General features: G+C 38.3%; 1 protein-coding gene across 4 annotated transcripts; it reads right to left on the reverse strand.

Annotated features, from left to right (window-relative positions):
- Window positions 1-1744: 1744 nt before the first annotated feature.
- nup93 (nucleoporin 93) lies at window positions 1745-26774 on the reverse strand. Of its 4 annotated transcripts, none has more exons than XM_016550586.1 (22): window positions 25862-26774; window positions 24687-24883; window positions 24451-24568; window positions 14458-14520; window positions 12556-12684; window positions 10777-10851; window positions 9683-9775; window positions 9429-9568; window positions 7707-7839; window positions 7300-7457; window positions 6922-7087; window positions 6725-6818; window positions 5036-5227; window positions 4832-4958; window positions 4267-4339; window positions 4123-4167; window positions 3762-3878; window positions 3563-3681; window positions 2673-2790; window positions 2507-2590; window positions 2153-2281; window positions 1745-1972 (listed from the first exon to the last, which is right to left on the reverse strand). In XM_016550586.1, the coding sequence occupies exons 1-22, from the start codon at window positions 25898-25900 to the stop codon at window positions 1862-1864; spliced, it is 2520 nt and encodes an 839-aa protein (XP_016406072.1). In that variant the 5' UTR covers window positions 25901-26774; the 3' UTR covers window positions 1745-1861. The 4 variants fall into 4 exon arrangements, with proteins under 4 accessions (XP_016406072.1, XP_016406074.1, XP_016406075.1 ...); XM_016550588.1 differs by lacking the exon at window positions 25862-26774 and adding an exon at window positions 25426-25848; XM_016550589.1 differs by lacking the exon at window positions 25862-26774 and adding an exon at window positions 25238-25401.
- Between the last annotated feature and the right edge of the window lie 300 nt (window positions 26775-27074).

The raw sequence follows: 27074 nt of genomic DNA on the forward strand, positions 1-27074 counted from the left end.
TAAATTACATTTAAAATAGAAAACAGTTACTTTAAATAGTAATAATATTTCACACACATTAAAAATTAGAATCTTCATTTTAGTTGTAAAGTTTTATTTCAAAGAACCACTGTATTTTAAATGAGGATAATACATTACTGTACATACAGTATGTACACAGAGGTAAGTTCTGTGAAGGGGATGATTTGTTAGGTAGAGCTCCTTTGTTGGCAGCGGTGTGGTGCCACCCTGGTGTTGTGAAATAGCCGGGTTATCGAGGACGTGTGACATCGGCCTGATTCACAACACCAGCTGCAGCACACACACCTCACACACCAGTCCAGGAGGTATGAAGATGAATCTTTTTCCTCCAGATCTTCTTCTCCAGGTTCCAAACCAAACTGAGCTCCTATTTGACGCGTGTGATGTACTGATGCTGGAAGACTTAATAAAAAAATTATGCAAGGACAAGATTTGTCTTTGAGGAATAGCTTTTGTTCAAAGGGTGAAATAAAGTTGAAACAGCCTGATTGTTGTGCATCCAGTATCTTGAATTTAGGACAGTGCACTCTAATATTAATGCAGCAGCTCCAGATGCTAACGGTTAAAAATGCAAAGCAGAGCTTAGAGGGAGCTGGAGCAGACACTGCAGCCGGCCGTAACAAAGCCAACACGTCCATCTGTGTGCTCTACGGGCATTTCATCCATAACCCACCATCTGCTGACAGAATCAATGTCACACAGACACATTCCTGCTCTCGTAACTCTCTGAAAGGGCTCTAAACATTCCCTGTCCGGCCACTTGTTTGTACTACACAATATATATTTTAATGAATAAAGTATGAGCCAACCAAAACAGAGGCAAAAAAATATACAGGCTTCCCACGTTTTGATCAACTCATTTACATGAACTTTGTCATTTTTGATTCAGGCTGATTTGTGAACGGATTGATCTTGTGAAGCAATTTGAATGATTTAATAAAAGGCTTTAGTTAATTACATTTAGTTAACATACACTGAAGATGAACAATGAAGAAATATTCCAAATCATTTATTAATCTTAATGCTAATTTCATTATTAAAATCAAAAGTTCTGTTAATATTATTTAATGGACCTGAACTAATAACAATAGTAGCATTTTTATTAACTAATGTTAACGGATGAATAAATACTGTAACAAATGTATTGCTCAGTGTTAGTTAATGCATTAACTAATGGGGACAATTTGTAAAGTGCTTCCCTTAATAGAAAGAATTGCTCACAAATCACTACAGTTGGTGTTTTACACTACACAAGCTCTATCAACAACAATGTGTAGTCAATAAAATATTTCAGAACAACTCATAACTAGTAAAATGTACAGTAAGCTCTGACCCCGGAAAGTTTTTCTGTGAGAACCCTGTATATACACAGTACACAGATTGTTGGCTGCCACCAAATCCACCAAAGTGGCTAATCTTACTGTTAATGACATGATAAAGAATACTATTGTCATGTGATGTGCACATTGATTGTTTGCACTGGATTTCATATTGGATTGATATTGAATTTCATGAGTGATAAGCTGTAATAGTGTATTTGATTAGTTTCATATAGCTTTTATATGAGACTATGGCATGTAAAATGAAAGTGATTTACAACTGAAATGTAATCAAATAAACAGAAAATGCAGGACAAAACAATGTCACATCAAATTTAAAAAACTGAAAGAAAAAAAAAAAAAGTTTACGATATAAGAAATGAAATTGAAACTAAATTGAACTCAATTTCATTTTTTTTTATTTCAAATAATGGAAAAAAATACAAATATAAGTTGACAAAAGTAATGATGGAATGAGGACAATGAAAGAGAGCTGCTGGAGAAGGGTGAAGGGAGGAGTTTCAGTTCATTAGGACCTCCATCTGAACCAGTCTGGCATTGGTATCTCCAGCCATCCGATACGGAATCATTCCCGCAAACGTGATCAGAGCCCGGGCTTGACTGCGCAGCAGCTGCAGAGAAAGTAGACAAATGCAACCGCCGGTAGTCACACACACACTTGAGAAGAGCTAATCACTATTAACATGTATCGTCACAATGTGTGTCCAATGTCCAGTGAATAATGGACTCACACTCAGGATTAGCTTTATAGTTGAATAAGCAATCATTTTAACTTAGAAAATATGTTTTACCATGTCTCTGTCCTCTAGGGTACGCTGAGGTCTTCCCGGCGTACCTGCTGCAGCCCCCTTTAGACGCTTGTACTGTGTGAACAGGATATTCATTGTGGCCAACAGAACCTCTGACAAATTGTGCCTTATCTGTGAAAAGATAGGAGAGAATGTCATGTTAATAAAGGTCTCCATTCTGGTCATTAAAAAAAAAGAATAGTTTTTCAAAATTATACAGACTAGTTTTTAGTCAACTCAACCAAAAAGCAAAGATTTGAAAAGACGTATTAATTTGGGGTCACCTGAAACGACACAGCTTAGCATTTGAAATAAAAGCAAGTAGGTGATTTATGCTAATGCTTTCAGGTCTCTTACCTCATCGCTGAAGTTTCTGAATGCAGCAACCCGCTCCTCCACACTGTCCTGACTTAAGGGAACCAGCTTTAGCCTCTCAATCACCTGACACAGAAAGGCACAAAAATAAAGATTAATGCCTGACAGCATGTGCCCAAGGTCAGCAGGGGTCTTATAGGTGACTTACATCGTAGGATCGGTCTATGTGGCCGGCGTGGTACTCATCAAAGAACGTCATGAGGTCCAGAAGCAGGTAGAAGGTGCTGTCCACAGACTTCTCCCCAGCTATACCGTTAGTACGGTACCTGTGCTCAAGAAATACAAGAAACCATTTGGTGTTCAATGAAACTACAATCTACAAAATACAAAAAATGATGATGGATGCCTGTTTCTGCCTCAAAATTAAAATAATTGTGAGATAATATTTAAAAAAAGAAATAAAGTTGCATTTGCGAGATAATGTAACAATTACAAGAAACAGTCACTTTGCAAGAAATAAAGTTGCATTCGGAAGATACAAATCATTATTACAAGAAATAAAGTTGCAGTTTCAAGATGTAAAGTCACAATGGTGAAATTAGGAGACAAAGTAGTAATAATGCAAGATATACAGTCACAATTGACAAATTGCAACTGAGAAATAAAGACACTGTGATCTATGGAATTGCAATTGGTAGATATAGTTTCAATTATGAAATATAAAGTTGCAACTGCAAGAAGTAAAATTGCAACAGTTATAAAGTTGCAACAGTTCACAACTGGAAGATATATTGTTGCAATTGTGAGATGTGAAGTTGCAATTAAAAGAGGCCAAGCCATTATTCAGAGATATAGAGTCTCAACTGCAACCTATTAAGTCACATTTGAGAGATATAAAGGCACAATTTGGGCAATATTAAGTCGCATTGTGAAATATAAAGTTGCAATAATGAGATGAAGTTCTGTAGTGAGATACGAAGTTGGGATTATGATCAATTATGAGAAATAAAGTCGCAATTGTTAGATAAATATTTTTTTTGTACTTTACACAGAAAATGGCTTTCATAGTTTAAAAAGGTCTGTGTACAAAATGCTCACCGTTCAGCAATAGCCACTGCCATGTTTTTGAGTCGCTCTTTGTTGGACTGGGGCTCGCTAACTTGAGCGATAACTGGACTCAACAATTTGTTCATCAGCTCCAGAACCTTATCAGCGTTCTAATGCAGGAAAAAAAGATGCTTTAGGCACAATCATCATGAGACTAATCAACCCAACGTCACGTCACTACTTATCTTACCTTGGCTAACTCGTACAGTTTGACGGCCTCCTCAAACAACCCCTTGTTCTCAGCCTCTGAGGCCACCTTGGTAATGATGGCCCGCGTGTCTCCAGCGAACTTGTCGATCACGCCGGGCTGAAGGGATTCAAACAAACACTGCTTAGAGCTGATGAAGACTCTGAATGCACAATGGTGTTGTCAAATTGCTTTGAGCATGAAAGGCCAGACTGTGTTGCAAAGGCCTTTGAGACAATAGCACATTCTACACAACCATGCAAGACTGAACGAACAAAATAACGAACAAGTGAGTTACTGTGAAACAACAGTAGCATGTTCACTGTCTGCAAGTCAGGTGATATTACAAAAGCCTCCAACATACCTTTCTGCTTCCATCTTTTTCGAGTCTTCCAAGAAGCATATCGAACTACAGGAAGAGAGTTAAGTATTGACAGATATTATGCAATAATAATAGCAATTAGTATGCAGAAACGCTTCCTCCAATGAGCTCGCACACGTTTCTTACCTCCCGACTCTCGATGACTAGCTCGCTGACACAGCGCATGAACATGTTTTCTCCTTGACTGTCCTTCTCATTCCTGTGGCCAATCAGAAAACAGTGATTGTGAGTTTTCACTCAGTGAAGTACAGCAATTATGCCATTTGTAGCACGAAAGCACTTGGGCCTGCAAAGGAATGTGTTCGCTTTGTGATATGCATGCAAACCCTGAGATAAGAGACCTTTAGAAGATCAACCGTTTCCTTTTTGTAACGGTGCCTGTGAGGTCTCTTAAAACAATGGGTCGAGTTAGCATCGAATTCAGTGTGCATGGAACAGGTTTAATTATTCATGGATCATTCGTGGAAGGTTCTGAGTTATTCATGACACATTAATCTCTTCTCAGAGAGGGATTTTGCTCAGTATTTTCAGAGAAAAAGACATGACTTATAGTTCAGCCACTGATCAAACAGGAAACAAGCTGATTTTAGAACAGGTCTGGTGTGTTGAAGTATAGATTTGCTCGACAGCTCTTTTAGTATGTTACCCTAAATGACCCAATAGCATCAGCTGGGGTTAGGATGACCATTACCGGAGAAAGTAGAAGTACTGCAGGGCCTCTCGTGGGTCTGTGGACTCAAACTTGCGGGTGTAGAGCATAAGCAGCCTGATGAAGTTAAGCCTTCGCACCATTGGAGGATCTCCAGCTTCTTGACTCACTGATAAAAGACCAAAAACCTCTTTAGAACAGAAACCAGATACAATTTCGAGTTATCACTTATTGATGAGAACTTACAGAGTTGTGCGCTCTGGCCCGATGATTTGAGCAGCAGTTTGAGTTCGTACAGCACCAGAGCTACGTGAACGGCATGGCTGCGCAGACGCTCCACTCGGAAAAGGAACGCTATAGCCGCCTCAAACTGTGCAGTCAGGAAAAGCACCTGGAAGTACAGGAATGGCTGGTGGCTGGCTGAGAAATGGGTCTCACCTGCAGAAAACAATTTAAATAATGCCACACACCTTTATGAGCATTTGGGATAATCCAAAACCACTTACAGAACATTATAAACCACATATTGGGAATGTGCACATGCAAATGCAGCCAGTAAGGATTTGTAACTTAAGGAATTGAATGCTTCTTTAAGCGAGTAATAGGTTCCACATAAATCTTCCTCAGCTGTGAAGGGCTTAAATAGGCTGTTTCATTTCCATTTGCATGAGTTGAAATAATCCCCTCTCATTTAAATTGGCGATAAAACTGTCGTCTTAAAGCGGCATTGAAAAGACCTGCTGCGACTTCGCATGGAGCGTAATGGCAGCGCAGCTGGGAGTGAAGGAGTCTTATCAGCAATAGAGGGAGTCTTTAATGTGGTATACTGCAGGAGTGCCGGCGAGATAAGACTGACTCATCAGGCAGGTGGAAGAAACTAAGCGGATGCCTTTTTAAAACTGGGCGAGGAGAAGTTTAAGCCATGAGAAAACAGCACAATGACATACACTTTTTATCTGGGTTAGGCACACTGGCAGAGACTGAATAGGGGGGGTTTGCATACTGCCTAACTTCCTAGTCTTTCAAATGCCCATTTAAATCTCTTCCTTTAGGACAGGAGTCAATATAAAGATAAGTGGGCTGATTTATTGGCTGTATGGAATAATTTGATCTGAGTTTCACTCATTCAGAGAGACCACTTGTTTTAAAGAGCTAAGATTAAGATATACTGCCTGAATTTTTTTACTGTAATATTATTTAATAGTGTAGTCAGCTTAATCCAGTTTAACAAAAGCTGCTAGGATTCCCTTGTGACACAGCAAATTTTTTCCAAAATATTCATGATGCGTTTTCTCTGAATCTGATTGAATCCAGCTGAAACCTGTCTGTCACAGAACAGCTTACATTCTTATTTTGTTACAACCCAGTTTTTACTGAGTATATGTGATACACTGTTAAAAATGTTGGAAGTTTGAATAAACGTAAATGTTTCAATTAAATAAAAGTATATAGTATATACTATATGTGACCCTGGACCACAAAACCAGTCATAATGGTCAATTTGAAATTGAGATTTATACATCGTCTGAATGCTGAATATATAAGTTTTCCATTGATGTATGGTTTGTTAGGATAGGACAATATTTGGCCGAGATACAACTATTTGAATATCTGGAATCTGATGGTGCACAACAACCGAAATACCGAGAAAATTGCCTTTAAAGTTGTCCAAATGAAGTTCTTGGTAATGCATATTACTAATCAAAAATTAAGTTTAGATATATTTATGGTAGGAAATTTATAAAATATCTTCATGGAACATTATCTTTACTTAATATCCTAATGATTTTTGGCATAAAAGAAAAATCGATAATTTTGACCCATACAATGTTTTTTTGGCTATTGATAAAAATATACCCAAGCGACTTAAGACTGGTTTTGTGGTCCAGGGTCACATATCATATCATATATATATATGGTGACTGTGAGTCTCACCATAGTCCTCCAGTAGCTGTTTCTGAAGTTGGGCTAGAGTCATTCTGTCCTGAGGGGAACTGCTGCCATCCTCATCAAAACACACTTGATTCAGCTGGACATGGACACGGAACATGGCTCAAAACCTTCGTAAAAAATATTAACTATAACATAAACTCTGATATACAATTTGGTCTATATCGGTCACTATATCTGACCTTGAGCCACAGGTAGTCTTCCGTCTTATCGGCCACCTCTCCATGATTGTCGCCGATGTCGCATTTGCCGATGAGGCAGTAGACAGCGCGCTTGTAGGGGTCAGCGCTGTTCCTCAGCACACGTCGGTAATGAAGTCGTAGTTTATTCTCCGTGGCAGGAGACAAACTGAAAGAACAGTGCAGTTGAATAAATATACACTGAATCCTAAAACAGATTTACTGAATTATTCAGTTTTAAGATTCAAACTTATGCATGAGACGAAAAGGGAGCAAGCTGGGTCAAACGCACAAGAGAGAGAAGTAGTTACCAAAAACAGAGGAGAAATAGTCCTCTTAGGATGTGATCTAGTTTTGGGATGAGTGTATGTGCATTCTCACCGTCGGTCGGGGCTGTTCATGTATTCCTGAAACCAAATCTTAAAGTCGCCCAGCTGATGCTGTGCCCTGTTCACCACCTGCATGGCGGCAGACAGGTCTCCACAACGCAGGCAGAAATAGATCAGAGCCCACACTGGATGTCCCTCCACCTCACCGTCCTGTTACACACATACACACGCAGCAGGGTTTATCCTTGGGTCACACTGCGTCCATTTACCCCCTTTTTACTTTCAGCTCTGAAATAAGCAGCTTATTGGCCCATGCAGGGAGAATCCACTGCTGTTATCTAAACTACGGCAAGCCACACTCTGCGCAATTCACTCGAGAGTATCTGCAGTAAAGGCATCTAGTCTGTATGATGTAGTGCTGCCTGTGCTGTGTGGTGTAGACACGTTCTGCTGCAATACCTGCATGCCTGGCAGCGGGGTCGGCAGCTTGATGTTCAGGAAGCTGCATACGAGCTGATAAGTGCCAGGTACTCCACCCAGCTGAGCCTGATGCAGATTCCCAAATACAGTGACCATAGTGTAATTTTTATAGCTGTAGAAGAAACACAAGCAGTCCATTTTTCTAGTTGATAAAAGTACATACTGGGTTCACTAACTTTCTGACCAGTGAATTTACATGTTTTTCCCATTATCCTGTTAGAACTAAATATGAAGCTGTTTGACAGACTGACTGAAATAAATTGACAAAAAAATGGGTAGTTCACAAACCTGAACTCACTGTGTCCTGTAAGCAATATTTAATCAATATAAGAGCAAAATCTAACCCATTACATATCTAACCCCCATTACAGGGGAAGTCGTGGCCTAATGGTTAGAGAGTCGGACTCGTAACCCAAAGGTTGTGGGTTCGAGTCTCGTACTGGCAGAGATTGTAGGTGGGGGGAGTGAATGTACAGCGCTCTCTCCCACCTTCAATACCACGACTAAGGTGCCCTTGAGCAAGGCACCGAACCCCCAACTGCTCCCCGGGCGCCGCAGCAAAAAAATGACTACCCACTGCTCCGGGTGTGTGTTCACGGTGTGTGTGTGTACTGCTGCGTGTGTGCACACTTTGGATGGGTTAAATGCAGAGCACTAATTCCAAGTATGGGTCACCATACTTGGCCACATGTCACTTCACACTTTTATTTTGGAGAGCACAGAATCTATATTTACAAGTTTCCCTAAAATCATTTGATTATTTTTCATGATATTTCCAGGTTTTCCAACACCATGGGAACCCTGAACATACACTACCATTCAAAAATGTGGGGTCAGTAAGATTTTTTGGCAAGTAATTACTACTTTTATTCAGCAAGGATGCATTAAATATTTCAAGTTACAAAAGATTTTTATTTCAAATAGGCTGTTCTTTTGAAATTTCTATTAAAAAAAAATCACAGTTTTCGCAAATATATTAAGCAGCACAACGGTTTTCAACAATAATAATGATAAAATTGATTATATTAAGAAATGTTTATTGAGCAGCAAATTATTATATTAGAATAATTTCGAGTTATTAAAATTGTTATTAAAATGTATTTTTAAATTATTTAAAACAAATACATGCAGCTTTAGTTAGCATAAGAGACTTCTTTCAAAAACATTTTAAAAAATCTTTTCAATGGTAGTGTAACTTCAGAATTGTACAACCAATTTCCACAATAAACTGGAAGTTTCTAAACAAAGAATAAATTGTACAACTCTACACTGAAGCTTTGTTTTTATGTAAATCGTTTTTTTTTAATAAATTGAATTATAAATTAAAAAGTATTTAAAATCAATAATAATTAATTAAATCATAAATAATTAATTTAAAGTAATTTGTTGAAAAACACTGACAATCATATTTAATCGCCATTAGCATAAAAATACGTTTACATTTATTCATTTAGCAGACGCTTTTATCCAAAGCGACTTACAATTGGGGAATACATCAAGCGATTCATCTTAAAGAGGCAAATAGACACAGGAAGTGCTCGTAATACCAAGTTTCAAGCATATATCATTTTTAAAATAATGATTTATATATAAACAATTTTTGCCTACTGGTAATTTCAATATTGCAACATCCCTACTTAAAACTAGTTTACGTCAATATTATCTCTCTAAACAAAGAGCGAGCTGAATTTTCTTTCTCACCTGTTCTCCAGGAACTGCAGGGCTTGTCTGACGAAGGCCATCTGCATGTCCACAGACACTCGGCACTTCAGCGTGTCCTTTGCTGGCACCAACAGAACGTCTGTCATCTGCTTCACCATGAGCCACATGTCTGACACGTTCTGCAAACACATGCACAGACAACTTTACAGAAACACTATTAAAGCAATCACTCCCCTATATTTCTGAGACAAAAAGCACAGACACACAGTGAAGCCAGGCCGAATGTGACATACCTTATCATCCAGGCTTTCTGCTACTGAGGCACAGAGATCTCCCAGGTTGGGCTGAAGATGCCCATTTACTATCTTCTCATTGAAGATATAGATCTAAACAAAAAAGGGAAAATGCAAATTGAGAATGAAGGTCAAAGACTGATTGCTGTCTAAGGCCAAGCTCTCCATAGCTGGATCTGCTATTATCTGGAGGTGAAGTGTAGGATGATGAAAAACAAAACAAACAGGATGAAAATGTTTAGAAGGTCTTCGAAAAAGAGCACAAAGATCAGGAAGATGACTCCACAGGCGATGTGGCGACACATGATTCAACAAGGCAATAAAAGAGAGATCTGACAAAAAAAAAAAAAAGAGAACAATGGAAGAGATAGACGGCCCTCCCCTTTATGGATAGATTGGGAGCTTACCCATCATGCTTCGTTCCAGCCAATCAATCTGATCAATCAAGCTAGGCTTGCACAACACAACTCAACAGGGCAGGGATTGTAGGTGGGGGGAGTGAATATCCATACCACAACTGAGGTGAGACCTTTGAGCAAGGCACAGAACCCCCAACTGCTCCCCGGGCACCGCAGCATTGGCTGCCCACTGCTCCGGGTGTGTGTTCACGGTGTGTGTGTGTGTGTGCGTGTTTGTTCACAACTCACTGCTGTGTGTGTGCACTTGGAGCTAAGCTTAACTAAATGAAAAGGTATTCTGATTAACTATGAGCCAATCTTTTTTTAAGGTATCTTATAACTAGGATTGCATGATTTATTAGCATCCAGTTTGATGTTGTCCAATCTCTATCAGTATGATGTTTCAAAAGTACTTTCTATTGGAAATTATAGCATTTTGATGACTGACTGCATGCATGTATAATTGTGTACTAAAGCTTTAATAGATTTTTTCAATATTAAGTTTATTTTTATATTATTATTTATTAAAATTACCCATTAATAAAATTAATTAAAGCCATATTTTTATACTTTATTATACACACACACACACAAAAATGAATGAAATGTACAGAATGTTTTATAAAGATATTTAAAAAAAAAAAAAAAGTTCTGTATGTGTGTGCTTATGGTGTATACGTATGGCTTTCTACAAACCTGTCGGCTGTAGGCAACTTCCACATTGTTCAGTGCACTGCGTCCTGGAACTCCGACCTCACTCACGAAACTGGGCTGTAGGGCACATAGCAACAGTCGTTAAGGCACAAACAAGGACGTCTACACAACAAGACCGTATTAATATTCTCCATGCGTGTAGGTGTGCATATGTGCGCCTGTAAAAGCGTGGGTTTGACAAGTACACAAGCTGCGTTTATCTCGGAGAGTTGCGTTAATCTAAATGCAGTGACCAATGTAGCGTGAAGCTATTGTGAAGAACATAACTCACGCTTGAGAGCACACAGCGCAGTATTGTGAATACACAGAGAAAGAAACAGACAGAAAAACCTTAAATTGTATACGTGGGCATGAATTGATCTCTTCTAAAGAAAAAATGTCACATGTACAGAGAAAGATTTGACAGATAAAGCATATGGTGCTTTAATTGAAATAATTTTCAACACACTCTCTCTCTCTCTCTCTCTCTCACACACACACACACACACTCCACAGTAGCAAATTCCATGAACAGTCTGGCAAGAAAGCCACTGAGGCGTTGTAGTTTGTGTGACTATGTAGTGGGGAGGGGGCGACCCAGGCTGGTGGTACAAGGAAGAGTGAGCTCCTGGCATAGGAAGTGAACAGCAGGTCACACATCGAAAATTTAACTGCTGTTTAATAATTAAAGCAGCAGGACAGCAGTCAAAAATCTCCTAGAGCACACAAACATACGTGCATTTGTGTCCAAATTTGCACAAACACTACATTCTTCTTGAATCCTTTATAGGAAAATAAAAGGAAAGAAAAAAGCATATTCTGAGGTTTCGCCTTCTCAAAAAGACCGTCATTGTTTGCCATAGACAGACTATTGTTCCACTTGAGGACATAAAAGAGATGCAGTTTTTTTTGGTATATATTATTTAGAAGAGGAGAGCTTGTCATCTTCAATGTTGTTTTCTACATCCTTCCCTCTTACTCACCTCTCCATTTTGTGACAGCAGAGATGTGAGCAATGCTGCCAAAAGAGCCTTTATTTCATGAATAATACCCTCTAAAAGCAGCCAATGTCATTCCATCTTATTGTCACATGACTGAATTTTTTTTGACTTTTATATGCGAGCATATGAATATAACATAATAGATTTAAAACTAAAAATATCTAATAGAAATTTAAAAAAAGTATAAAAGTAAATATGCATGTATTAAAATGCTCACAGAATACAAGAGTATGTCATGTAATATGTATGAAATATAATATAAAATTAAATCTAATATTTTATACACACATACAGCTTATATATATATTTTATAGCTAAATAGCCTAAATATAGTCTAAATCTCTGTATATATACACAAACATAAAACTAAATCTACATATATATATATATATATATATACGAGAGAGATAGGTAGATAGATAGGTAGATAGATAGGCAGGTATACAAGACAGACAGACAGACAGACAGACAGATAGACAGATAGATAGACAGACATGTCCTATTCTGAAATGTCCTATTCTGAAAAGAACTACAAAAAAAGCTTTTGCCAGATAAGATTTCACTGACAAACAGATCCAGGACAAACGTAGCCACAGGCTGGGTGTATCACGCCAACAGATCTGAACAAGCTCCTTAGATACTACATGAGAACATTTGTACTTCACGAATACGCCACGTGTGAAGTGAGGTGAGTGTGTGCTATTACATATCTTACAAGGGAGTTATATCACATCTATCCTGCGTGTGTATTGTGTTTCATGTGGCGTGTTGCTCCTCAGACCTCCACTTCCTGGCTGAAGTCCAGTGCATCCTCTCCAGCTCCCAGCAGGGTGTGCAACACTCTCTGCTTCACCTGCTCCCACTGCACCAACATAGAGTCTCTGTGGTACTCCTCCGCCAGCAAAAATGTCTGCAAGAAAGACAGAACGAGTGAAATAGAGGGGACAAGGTACAAATCACACATAAAAAATTTGATAAATGAGAGTTGAAACTACGAGTTGAAACTACAAAGCCTTCAGCGAATATATAGGTTACCCAACATGTGACGCATTAAAAATAGCTAGTGGAGTAAGAAGGGAGCAGCCTGGATCTGGAAAGCATGCTGTGCACAATAAGCGCTAACGGGCACCACTATCTTCACACCTCCCCCAATCCCACCTCCGAGGGACAAGGAACAAGAGCTGGGCCTGGGGAGACTCAAATTGGGTCTGGCCCGCTAAAGCCTGGATGCGTGGATGCCTAGCTAATGGAACTTTGCCGCTATCTGGGTCTGTCTTCAAGCCTACCACCGATTTAGCCCGTACCCTGATTGAATCCGAAGACCTTTCGTCTATTTTACTCCGTCCCGGCGGATCGACGTGTGATAATTGCGAGCGTTCTAATTAAAAAGGCTTCTGAACTCTGGAGGAAGAGATTTTGGAATCGAGCGTAATGATGGAGGGAGTGAGATATCAGTACGACGTGCTGAAGTTAATGTCAATCAGGTAAAATTTCAAGAGAAGAAACCGCTCAGGAGGGTTTTGTTTTTAAGGGGGAAAACAATAGCGTATGGCTTTATAAGCACTTTAGGATCTAACTGTACTCCAGATGATTTTGCTGGGTCAAAAAAAGCCATTAATCATCCAGCAATTTACTTTATTCTCACTTGGGGTCCGAAATTAACGCTCAAAATGCCCAAATGCAAGTAAAAATTGGCTTTGGAGAGTAGAGTGAATAAATTACTCGCCAGTTGGACGTTAATTTTATTATAAACTGCAGTTGCACATGGTTTACGTCAAATTTTAAGAACGATTGTTTGACACATGCTGATGTAAGTGATGTGCAAGATTCAAATAAAAATGGTCTGCTAAAGTAAACTCTAGGATGTTAAGCCTAGTTTTTGCCCATCTCTTCATGTGGCGTCAGATATAAGTGGAATATTCCTCAAAACACCACAAAAATAAAAATATGAGTAAATAAATCATGAGTTGTCACTTTTTTTCTGACAGGTACTATAATAAATGGAGACTGGCTTTTTGTCACAACTAAATAATTCCACTGTTATAATATATAGTTACAAATCTGTATAATACAAAATAGTCAGTTAATTAAAAAAATTTATTTAAAGGAAAACAAGTTGATTTTGGGCCTGCCTGTGAGGGACATACATTTTACTGTAGTGCTTGAGGACCCAAAACTTTCACTTTTCACTTTGTCACATACAAGCCATCTGTGTTGTGAGGGTAACACCTCTTCTTTGGTGAGCAAATTATCCTCTGTCCATCTCTTTGCTGACAGCAAAGGTTTTTGAGGTTTGATGACTAGACTGAGAGGATAGATAGATGGGATATTGACCTGGCAGAGAGCAGCTCTCTGCTGAGAGATGGATAATAACAGGTAAAAGGGCCTGTTTTTACCTCACTGACAGTGGCTAAGGAGACAACAAGGGGGAAAAGGGATTTGACCTAAAACCGAAAGAGCTACAACCTCTGGCAACTATCGGAAGGAGACCGTTTTAAAGGAGCTGTCAGATGAATTGCGTAGATTTGAAATGTCTGGGCAATGTGGGATGTAGTTGCGCTGAAGTTTAACGTTGTTAAAAATCCCATTCCTTTTCTCTACACTGGACAAAAAGACATGGATTGATCGACTGAGCAAATAAATGGATGTAAAAGGATATAGAGAGGTAAAGGAAGATGCTCACCCTGCGGCGTGATTCCTCGATGGCTGACAGCAGTGCATTGTCTCTCTCGTTCTTCAGAAAGCCCTGGAACAAGAGACACGGCATGGAGGTTAAACGTACTGCAACCTACTTTCCCCTTTTCTGCATGCAGAGCACACGCCCTCTCTCCCTTTCTCTCTCCTTCCCTCCATACTTCCTCCAAGATGCAAACGCCACAGGTCAGAGATGGAGAATTGCCATCATCGAAATCACTGCTAAAAATGTGCTTAGAATCGACCCTGTGCGAGATCGCTCGCCCAAAATGGTCGCTCTCGACTGGTCAGAGCTGGATCAGCAAAGCTTTGGTTCACTACATTTTCGAGTGTACTAAAAGTACTGCGCATTTAAGAAACCCCGCATTAATGCGAACACGTGAACCACGTTCCTACACAAAGAAGTCAATGGACAGTTATGGAAAATGGGGTTCAAACTGCTTGGTTTCCACCCATCTCCCACTCTCAGACTACTCTCTAGGACACAGACAGTTAAACCCTGACTAGAATGTTACCAACTGGAAATCATAAAGCCAACAGCTGCTTATATCTAATTATGGGCCATCATCATCTAAAACGTCATCTTTGTTCGATCACAGATGGAAAACGCACACATCAGTAGCCTCCAAGGATACACAAGCTTCATTTTCTGACTGGATGCCGAGTGTGCAGCTCGAGCAACCTGTATGGATGCACTAGGAGTGATCATACTTGATGTACAGCTGGGTAACGAACACTCACACACACCCGCATTCTTTTTGATTAAACAGAGAACAGAAATATCCAGCAGCTGATCCTGAGGACAGAGAAATCACTGGATCGACGTGCAACACACACACACACACACACTGAGTGGGGGTTGGGATAGGGAGTGGTACTGATGGAAGGGGAAGCTGGTTCTGATGGGTTTGGAGGATCATCAGACCGCTGAAAAGCCAATTTTCGAAAGGATGGAGAGAAATGCGACCTCTGAACTGGAACCTGCAACCATTGACTTTTATTATTACAACAAGGATGGAGTCAAAAAAGCATCAGGCACATTTTCCAGGTTTGATTTTTACTGAATACAGTCGTGTCCTGAAAAGCACACCACATAATCGTAAAAGAATTAACACTGATTTGAGATGTTTCCTTGAATTCATCAATAAATTCGTTAGAGTTTAGACATTTAGGCACCGATCACCATTCACACCCTTTTTTTTTAATCCAAGTCCTCAGGATCGAGTTGAAGCCTGTCCTCCCTTCCCCCCGCCGATTACTCTTTTCCTCCCCCCTCTGAGATTGCACGACCCCAATCACCCCATCCACGCTCTGACTGACAGCTGTAAATGAGGATTGATTTATTCTGATTTGGGGAACGCAACATCTAAATGACGCATCCAAACGAAAGAGCCGAGCTGATGGATACGGAGATGGAAAGTGGGTGGGGGGGAAGTTTAAGGTGTGGGAGCAGCCAACATTTCATACTTAGCAGCACTATTTCTTGCTCAGTCACCGTGCCTCCAACCGCTAGCTACAGAACAGCGCCCCCTTCAGGCATTCACGCTCTGCATCTAGTACCCAAGAGCCGCTAGCTGACAAAAGGAACACATTTTACATAGATGCATTTGGGTCATGCCTTATCCAAGTTCATGCTTTCTACATACTGTGAAGCGTTTCATTGCATGTGGCATTTTTTGACATTATTAGTCACATAAAATGAAAAAAAATGCAATTTATACCAAATTACATGTATATCTTTTTTGATCCACATTTTAAATCATCTGACCACAGAAAAATAAATGTGTGACTAAAGGCTGCCAATAAAACAGCTAGACAAAGTGCAGATCACATAGGTTGAAAGGGGAGGTTACCGTATGCCATTCAATTAAACACCGTGTATTTCTGGAAGATTTAAGGCACAGCAAATATTGAGCGAGTTTGATTTGGATGAAAACGGTGCATCACGACAAGCAGAAGACGTCATTACTATATGAAGCACATACATGTTCAATAAAGACATTGTAATGAATGCTACATATAGAATTCATACATGTTAATGGTGCACACACCTTCTTGTGGATGTATATACATTCTGAAATCAGGTATAATGCATTTTGAACAACACATAGCAGGAAATATGACATGGATTGACATCGAATGCACGCCGTATTGAATGCAAGCTGTATAAAAGACATGCATACATGCGCTAACTGAACCCGCAGCATTTGATTTAAACTCAAACACCCCTCTCTAGATCTATACATCCATCTCTTTTTCCTTTCTTTCACTTCTGAACAATGAGAAGGAGTGAAGGAACCCCACCCTAACCCCACCACTTCCTGTGTGACAGACAAGTCTTCATCCTCCTTCTCGCCATCTTCATCATCCCTTTGGAGAAGGTGCCAGTCTCATCTTTTGGGCTAAACTGACTGACCAAGGCATACATACTATAGCAAGCCTGTCGATTGCATGCGTGTGTAGGTGATACTCACTTATGCTCTGGTTTAACCTGCTGGGAAAGTGCTGCTGAGAGGTGAAAGTGTCTAGAAGCAGAGTGCCCGTCCCCTGCCCATGCCATCTCCATCTTCCTCGTCCTGCAGAAGCAGGCCAGTGCATTTTAGGGCGTTTCTGACCTCCTTCACCAGAGGCCCACCCTGTCTCTGCCACATGCACTCTTCTTTACCTCAAGGCGGCCCAGTGGTCTGAACCTAGATATGAGCCACGAGCAGGGTTACTGTGAGCTGCTTTATTATCAGAGGCGGAGCGTACCAAGTCGGCTCAGAGACACGGGGGGAATCTGAGGAGAAGTCATTATTCAACCTGATCCGTGTGTTTGTTCACCATCAGTCGTCCACCCCTCCTCCTCATCTCTCCTCCAGCATCCCTGCCAGCCTCCTCTTTCACTCTTACTCATTTCTTCCTTTTTTAAAACATCTCTGCATCCTTCCTTTTTCCTCTTCTGCTAGCGCAATGCAATTATGGTAATGGATTACCCCCACCCCACACTCTCCTGATGGTTTTCGACATCCTGTCCTGAAACTGGGCTAATAATCCTCTTAAGACAAGTCATGTTTAGTTAATGAGCAGAGTGCACTGACCAGAGATCAGCCTCCACATGTAGCACTATTTACACTTATCCTGCACCTACCATTGTGTGTGCTTAGATAACACACTCTGGTGTGAAGGCATGGTGCGGAAAAAATGGAAGTAAGTGGAAGTGAGAGTTAAAGAAAAAGATGAGATGCATCGCCCGATTCTGCGCCATTTTGCTTGGGTAGTGCATCTACTTTTTGCAGTCCATCATTTAAAGCGTTCACCTTTTCATTTACATTATATAAGCACCTAAGGCATTCCTGCCTTTGTTCGTCTTACTGTTCTGATGTTAAAATAAAAAATGTTATTTAGCTTTTATGAAGGAAACACGTGGGTTGAAGAAGGCTGCAAGCTTTCCCACACATGCAAACGCAGAAGGCGAGAGAAAGGCAGGAGACTACGCCTCATCAGCAGCGTGCATTTCCTTTGTCTTCAGGCAGGCAGCTCGGCAGCCTTATGGAGCACGCACAATATACAATTTACACACACTCTGCCACCAGCTCGCAGAGTCGATGCACATCTGGATGTCTCGGCACAATTGTAATGGTGCAATTCTGAGCACGGCACCTGCAGCATCTTTGTTTTTTTCAGCAGCAGGTTTAATGCGATTCTGAACATCTTTTCAATAGGTGATTTAGACGGCGGAGATACATAACGAGAATGAAGATGATAAATGGAAGAGCAGTTACACAAGTTCAACAAAAGTGAGATATTAAATCTCATAGCCCTTAGAGTCAATCAGAATTGTTCTGAAAATGCTAAAGAGATTTTCAGCCACACACACACACATTCAGACAGGGAGGGAGGTGAGGAAAGTGCCAGGCAGTAAGTGCACTTCCAGTAAGAGCCGAGCCGCACTCTGGCAGGCCCACCACAAAAATATGTCTGACAAAAAGACGATGGAGAGGAGGGGGAGGGATAGAGACAGTGAGAAAGAGAAGGAGAGAAGATATAAGCACAGAAAAAGATGGGTGGGGGTAGACGGCTTCGAACCTTCAAAAAGCGAAAACCAAGAGGATCATTACACGACTTGATGAGTCAATAGACAATTCTCTATCCGCATTGATAACATTCAAACAAATGAAAATACATCTATCATTTTATGGTAAGAAGTAATTGAGGACATCATCCAGTTGCTACCAACAAGACACATTCTGTTGTGTGGTAATATGTACTTATGTACATATTACAAACGTTGTCTGTACATTTCGATGGGTGTGGCTGTGTGATTGCCCAGAAATGTTAAACTTCTCTAAAATATATTTTGATTTTGAAAACAGCAAAAAAACAAACAAACAAAAAAAAAGGTGTAATAAAAGACCACAACTGATGTGTTGGGCAATGATTCGACACAGTTCCCAGATTGAGTCCCAACTTGTGGTCCTTTCTGATCCTGATCCTCTCCCACATTGCTTCCTGTCTGCTCTGTACTGTATTATCCAAATTATATATATAATTATATATATAATCTTTTTGTTTTTCTCATACAGGCTACAGAAATGTTCTTGTTTTTGACTACACTGAAAGCACAGATTTGGATAATCACCAGATGAGATCAATGTTTCCATCCTTATATACCCCACAGCTTTTCAGTAAGACATAAAATGGCCCTTCAAGTAAGACTCACAGTACCTCTTCATCGACACAAAATCACAAAAGTGCTCCTTTTAACTCATATTATTCTGGACATCATTTAGTATTATCATTAATATTGTTAAAATGGCATTTACTACAATGACTCACTTTAAAACTTAAAACAATCGATACTGTGGCTAAAAAAGACTCATCAAGTGGTTTCCTTTCAAACTAAAGCACGCTGAGAATATCATTTTATAACTAAGAAAAGTACAGAGCAGAGCACTGCTGCAAAAATCTGTCCAGTGTCTTTATTTAAGACAGATTAACTGAAGAATATTTGACAGCTTTTTTTTTTTTAAGCAAAATTAATATCTTCCCCAATAGTGTTTAAACTGTACCAAATGTCGACCGCACATAACAAATGACTTAAATGTAAATATAAAAATCACTTGTAGCATTTTTTGTTGATCAAAATAATCCCATAGAAATCATTAAAGATCATGTTTGTCATGATCTTATGACATCTGGTGATGGATGAGGCTAGTACAGACCACAATAAATGGCATGACAAGAGCAGTTAAGCCAAAATGCTTTCGTTTATAACATTCAAGTGATATATTACTTCCTGTGATTTTGTGTAAATACATTTAGGTCACTACTTTACAGCATTAAAATGTATACACACGGAAATTATAAACATATCTGCCACTTAGGCAGTAAAATCTAATTTGAGCATAGTACAATCGGCTCACAATGCCGTGAGGTGCAAACGTGGACAAAAAGCCACAAGATGACTCCAGTTTTAATTTCATGTGGTTTGCCAGCTCATTGTTGACTTCACTGCTGATTCCTGGCTCTAGTGAGCTCACTATAATTCACTAAACCTGTGTGGTATCATAATGCAGTCACCATAAACACCACCTTTCTGTCCCTCTCTGAACCCACATGTTTTTTGGTGCTTTGTGCATCATAACAGTTGCAATAAGGCATTAGTAATGCATTTATATTTTACGAATTTATATATCTGAATCTAAAATCCTCTGGTATCAGCAGCATCCACAGGGGGGCATAGTAACTAACCACTGTTATTGTTACTGTTTCAGAAGGCATGAACATCATTCAAATTTATCATTTTCCTATCTGGTTCTTTTCATTTTCAATGGCAGCTGCCAGCAAAAACACTAAACTCTTAAGCCGTAATGATCTTGACTGTGTAATTAAAATTTTAAGAATTACATAATTCGCCTGATTCAAGTTTTGCCAAGTCACGTCTCTTGGCCTTCAGGCCTGTATTACTCTTACAGAAGCACTTAGACCTGAATTCAATAGTAACCCATTGCCACAACAAAGTCACACCTTAGCAGACATACATACTATAATCCAATTCACAGCATGCACTATATAATTTCTAAAAGCTGTGCATGTGCACTCAGCCTGCCTTCACAAATGCCCAAATCAAAATCAAAACAACAGGAAATACATATGTAGTATGGTACACACAAGAAAAGCTGCACTAAGAAGCAATGATAATATACAAACACATGAACAGCAGAAAAACATGTTGCCATTAAGATAAATGCATAGAGGGATTGAGAGCCATTAGACCCACCCTGTATCTTAAGCTCTAAAGGCAACAGCATAGTGCTAATTATAAATGGGCTGAGTGTGGAGATTGTTTAAATGTTTATTTGGCTTCTACTGAGGCTGTAATGCAGGATGTCTCATCAAATTATTAAGACACTGCAGAGTACATCACGAACAGGGAAAAACATTTACAAAAGCTAAAGGTTTGGGGTCAGTATTTATTTACTTATTTTCTTGTAAAAAAATTATACTTTAATTGTGCAAGGATGCATTAATTACAGCAAAACACATTTATAATGTTAAAAGAGAATTCTATTTCCAATAAATGCTGTTCTTTTCAACTTTAATCGAAGGATACTGAAAAAGTATTATGGTTTCCACAAAAACATTAAGGAGCACAACAATTTCAACAATCATAGTAATAAGACGTTAGTAATAACGTTTTGAGCACCAAATCAGCAAACTAGAATGATTTCTGAAGGATCATGTAACACTGAATTCTGAAGTAATGACTAGAAATTCCACATCTTCCTTCACAGGAAGTATATTAAAAGAGAAAAAAGCTATTTTAAACTGTAATAATATTAGCAGTATTTTTGATCAAATAAATGCAGCCTTGTTGAACATGAGACTTCTTAAAAAAATTTAAAAAAAACTCAAGTAAATATTTCCAAACCCAACTTTTGAATAGTAGTGTATGTTAAGTCATTAATTGTTGTAAGAACATTTCTGCAATGAAAATCGACTTGTATACCATTATCATCAAATCTGAATCAAATCAAATCTTGTTTTTAAAAATGTTGCAAATGAAAATCTAAATAATGAAGATTAAGTATTAGGATTTAATTTTCAAAAATAGTATCCTTTACATGTACTTTGCAAATGATATCCAAATGAAGAAACTTAGGGCACAAATAAAGGGCACATATTATATTAATTTTGGACTTTTAAATTTAATTTAAATTTAAAGTTTAAAGATGTATTTGAAAGCACTTCACAAAAACAAAATTGCAGAGAATACAGCAAAGAAATTAGTCAACTTATTTAAATATATTTAAAATAAAAAATTTGATGGATTGGATGAGCACATTTGTATTAAAATGGTGGCATAAAGCTCCATAAAGCTGTAAAGGGAGGACAATGATAAGATAGCTACTCTCGAAATATAAAAATAAAAAATGTAACTTGCTTTTCTATCTGAGAAAATCCATTACAACACAATATTCAAGCAAATGTGCTTTTGCAAGGCATTTTCATGAAATGACTTGTTTCTATTTATTTCAGATTCATCCATTTAGAAGATCAGTTCTGAGTTATGCCAAACAATTAAATGAAACCACAAGAAGTCCAAATATACACTACCAGTCAAAAGTTTTTGAACAGTAAGATTTTAAATGTCTTTAAATAATTATCTTCTGCTCACCAAGCCTGCATTTATTTGCTCTAGGGATGTTCATTTCAGTTATTTCTCCTAACAGACGCTCGTTAACCGATTATTAACCGTTAACCGACAAGATTATTTTAAATTAGATTTGAATTAAATTAGAAAAGTTAAGTGTCTGTGACCCGTTAAAAATACTAACATTTGTTTTCCGATTAGATTTTATATATAAAAAAAGAATAAATAGGCCTAAACGAGAAATATATTTTTACTTACATAATAAATTAAGAAAACGAAAGAAAAAACTGTGCAACAAGTAGCCTAGTATGCAGAGTTTTGGTTCATTTTTGTGCTGCGCGAAAGGAAACCAAGATGGCAGAAAGCACCATCCTATTTTTTTAGGCCTATTTTACAAAAGCACAAAGATTTGTTTGTATTGTAAATGTACACAAATAAAAGCAAACCTTTTACAATTCCAATTATCTTTATGACTAAAAGGAGTAGTTGCTTCCACTGTTAGAAGGAAAAAATTCAAATGATTGCGCCGGCGCCGCATGCGCGCACACAGTTAAGCTTTGCTACCTTGACAATAATGCAGCCTGTTCATTATCATAATAAAATACAGTCAGTCAAACATATTTAAACTGAGCAATGTTTTTTTTTTCCATATGTAGTAAAATCTGTGGCATTAAGCGTTATCATCGTACCGCCGTGATGTTATGCAAAACATTTTGTTTTATGTGGATATTGGAACGCCAGTGAAGTAGGCTACATAATAAATAATAATTTGGCATTCAAATTAGGGCTGCACGATAAATCGCATGCGATATTTAACGCGCATCTTGTCAGAAAAGCTGGTTCTGTAATCAGTGGTAAATCTCCATCACCTGCGTGAATACATCATGAATACGGAAACATTTGATTTTGTCGAATGAGAGACCCAACGTTGTTGTGGAGTGAGGGGAACTAAAATAGCCTAGCTATGTTTACAGATATTTTTAACCATGCAGCAAACCTTTTAAAATATTTTGATAAATTAGGCCTACTGAAAATTTTTTTTTTTGACTTTTTAACTGACTTTTTAAACCGTTTTACTGATTGTAATAACCGGTCAAAATTCTTACGTTCGGTTAACGGTTAAAATGAGCATCCATAATTTGATCCAAAATACAGCAAAAGCAGTAATATTTTGAAGCAAATCAGAATATTAGAATTATTTCTGAAGCATCATGTGACCGGATAAAAATTCAGCTTTGAAATCACAGGAATAACAGTTTAAAATATATTCAAACAGAAAACATTTATTTTAAATAGTAAAAATATTTCAAAATGTTACTGTTTTTGCAGTACTTAGGATCAAATAAATGCAGGCTTGGTGAGCAGAAGACACTTAAAAAAAAATAAAAAAACATTAAAAATCTTACTGTTCAAAAATTTTCCCCCTTTTATTAATTTTTACATAATACAACCATTTCTTACATTTGGTGGTTACCCGCTCCCACTGATATAAGAGGGACAATAAACAAACAAACAAAATACAACAACAAAAAACAAAAGATGATGACAAGAGAGATAAAAACATTATAGTAGCAACTATGATGCACTAGCACAATTAGGAGATTTGCCCATCAAATTGATAAATGACTCCCACATGCTCAAAAAAACACTGTTCAAAAAATTTGGACTGGTAGTGTAGCACCATTCAAAGTTTTGGGGTCAGTAAGATTTTTTTATTATTATTATTCAGCAAGGACTAAATTTATCAAGTGACATTTAAGACTTCACATTGTTACAAAAGATTTCCATTGAAATAAATGCTGGGTAAGAAAGATTTCTATTCATCAAAGAATCATGAAAAAATTTAAAATAATAATAAATGTTATTTGAGCACCAAATTAGCATATTAGAATGATTTCTGAAAGATTATGTGACACTGAAGACTGGAGTAATGGCTGCTGAAAATTCAGCTTTGCCATCACATGAATAAATTACATTTAATCAATAAATAAAATAGAAAAGTTATTTTATATTGTAATATTTTAACAATATTGTTCTAAATGTAATATGTTTAATAATATAGTGTTATATAATGTTTTACTGTATTTTTGATCAAACAAATTTAACCTTGGTAAAGCATGCATACTTGGTAAAGCTGTACATACTTTTTAATGGTAGTGTACATCCAGATAATTAGGGCCCTTTGATATCAACAGATAATAGAGTTCAAACAACTACTGCAGTGGCTAAATATATGACATTAAACAGCTGCATCTCAATGCATGCAGTGGTGAGATATAAAGTATAAAAAAATTATCAATTTCACCTAGGAATAAAAACACCCACCCAAGTAAAACATGCACTAACCTGAATATCAGTGTCCTTGACTGGCTCAAGAGGCTCAAATGTAGTGGCAGCACTGAGACTCTCAAGACGCTGAGAGATATGGAAGATGTCAAGACCCCGAGAGCCCAAGAGGATGGAGCTGAAGTTTAAAAAAAAAAAATGACAGTACAGATATAAATAATATGCTGACCCAAATGACTTCAAATAAATTTAAGTGTCATGCCAAATGACATACAGACACCAGACTAAAAACTTACGCTTTTACGTCAGCTGTGTCTTGAGAGGTTCTGGTGAGAGTGCGGGAACGTAGTCGCTCTCCTGCCTGTTGGATCTCCTGTAGGTTTCGCTCAACATGGGGCAGCTCGGACACGGCCTCAGTCTCTGCTGCAAGTTGTTCTGCCTGCTGCAGGAGCTCCCCGAAGCCCTCAGTATCCATGTGCAGCTCCCGTTTCACCTGACAGCAACACAAGAGCATGTCTACGTTACATGGTGATATGCACATAATTTGTAATGTGTATGGTTATCACTGGTTAGCAAATTATCACTTACTACAGCTCTTTTCATTACAATAAAACTGAAAGAAACTCTCAAAGCTTATTACAGATAAACCTACAGTTTGAAGGTCATTCCATGTTAAATTATTATTATTGTACAGTAGTAACTGTGTGAATTTCACTATATATAATTGTTAACTTTAGGATGTCAAAGACACGATTAACTACTATTAATAAAGTCAAATAAACTGTATCATTACATACTCATTTATTTAGCATTCTATTTTTATTAAATGGAACATATAAATACACACATAATTAGAACTACATTGAATGAATGTACTTGTGAAACATTAGTAACGTTAGTGACTAAAAACGACTGTCACTTGTTAGCAAGCTAACTTGACATGAGGTGCTGTCGGCAAACGCGTCCCAGACAGCCACCTGTCAAATGAGACTTCGATTAAAAAGCTAATTAATTAACGCATATGTAATAACCCACCTCCCAGAATGTGAATCCTTCGAGCGGCTATAAAAGGATAATTTCCACTTTAGTCGCTATGCTAAACACAACCCCCTCGTGAACTCCCTGGTTCCATTGAGCGCGCGCTGATTGGTTCAAACTGTTTTTTCCCAGAAGCACGCGCGACTCGATAGAACTTTATTCAGATGTTTCGGTTTACAATAATTTATATAAGTGAGATCGGGTCAGATCCTGTTTTTATACAGTCTATGGGTCAGATACAATTTCTGTAAGATTGCTTGGAAAACCATTTGGCTGAAACCTGACGGTGATGATACAGCGATGTCCTATACTTGATCGATGATGGTGATTGGTGATATTTGATATATGATTTAGTGATACATGAAGTGTAAGTAGGCTATTATAAATAATAAAAATTATAGTAATATTAAATTAATACTATTATATTACTTACACGCCGAGGATATATCATGCAGCCTGTCCATGTTGGCATCGGCTTCTTTTAACTAACAAATTGCACCAAAATACGGACATCAGCAAATTAATTATTCTTTGCATTTGTTCCCAGCTATCTGCATCCTATCAATTGAACACCATTTTATTTTTCTCCATCACTGTGGTGGGATTTCACATTAAAAAAAACTGGTCGTTATGAAGTCAGTTAGAAACATCAAGGATTCACTCAAAACAAGGTGAGTCGCTTTTTTTTAACCATTCTGACACCCACAGTTGGAACCAGCTTCCAGTAGATCAGATACACCAATCATCAGTTACATTCAGACTGAAAACAATTTAGCTCTGCCTTTGTTGAATGAGTGCATCCTACTTATTGCACTCAAGCATCATCTCAGATTTTAAACACATGTTTACTTCCCCCTCCCCTCGATGCAGCTTTGACTTTTAGGAGTTTCATGTGAATACTTTCTTACGCGTTTAATTGTCCTTTATAAATAAACGTGCATTACTAAAATAGTACTTAGCAACAACTGGGCAAGAGCCAACCCTCCAAGTTGAAACTTACATGGGCGTGTACAAATACAAGAAAGATGTGAAATAAAGCAACACACACCAATAACTGCTGAAATTTATTTATTGTAGACAAAGTACATTGCAGAAGAATTTAGTTAATCCTTTTATAAAGAACATACATCTTGTGATAGTCTTATTTATAGCGGTACAAATCAGTGCATTGTTTTCCCTCTTTAGCCTTTGTTAAACGATTTTGCAACATTAAACAGTCAAAAGATTTGAGAACTGGAGGCCATTTATTATCTTGTAAAAAGACAATTCATGCGATTCAAAAACGAAGACGCGCAGCACAGACGAACAAGTTCACATTGTAACAAAACATCACGTTGGCCTCCTCACTGACAGCAGCTGGAGCCGCAGGAGTTGCCCTTACACACGCAGCCGGAGGCGCACTTGCTGCAACCAGACGGGCAGCAGGGACAGCAGCCTGTGTGCGAGAGAGAACAGATTAGCCACCCGATTTAAAAGAAAAAAGGGACAAAGAACTTAATATTGAGCTGAAATAGTTTACGTACTCTTCTTGCATGTTGTACACTGGCAATTAGTGCACTTGCAGCTGGCACCACAGTTGCAAGTTCCAGCTACACGCAGGAGAAAGAGGAAAAATAAATAAATAAACCCCACAGCAAAAATTGCCG

The sequence above is a fragment of the Sinocyclocheilus rhinocerous genome, unplaced genomic scaffold (genome assembly GCF_001515625.1).
Source record: "Sinocyclocheilus rhinocerous isolate Xijiao unplaced genomic scaffold, SAMN03320098_v1.1 scaffold1938, whole genome shotgun sequence".
Taxonomy (NCBI): Eukaryota; Metazoa; Chordata; class Actinopteri; order Cypriniformes; family Cyprinidae; genus Sinocyclocheilus; species Sinocyclocheilus rhinocerous.

Excerpts from the sequence above, each read along its gene's own strand:
- nup93 (XM_016550586.1), bottom strand. The coding sequence starts at position 25,900 with ATGCCAACATGGACAGGCTGCATGATATATCCTCGGCGT. Across the intron at positions 24,569-24,686 it reads GACACAGCTGACGTAAAAGC|CTCCATCCTCTTGGGCTCTC; the intron begins GTAAGTTTTTAG and ends TTTAAACTTCAG. Across the intron at positions 2,282-2,506 it reads TCAGAAACTTCAGCGATGAG|ATAAGGCACAATTTGTCAGA; the intron begins GTAAGAGACCTG and ends ATCTTTTCACAG.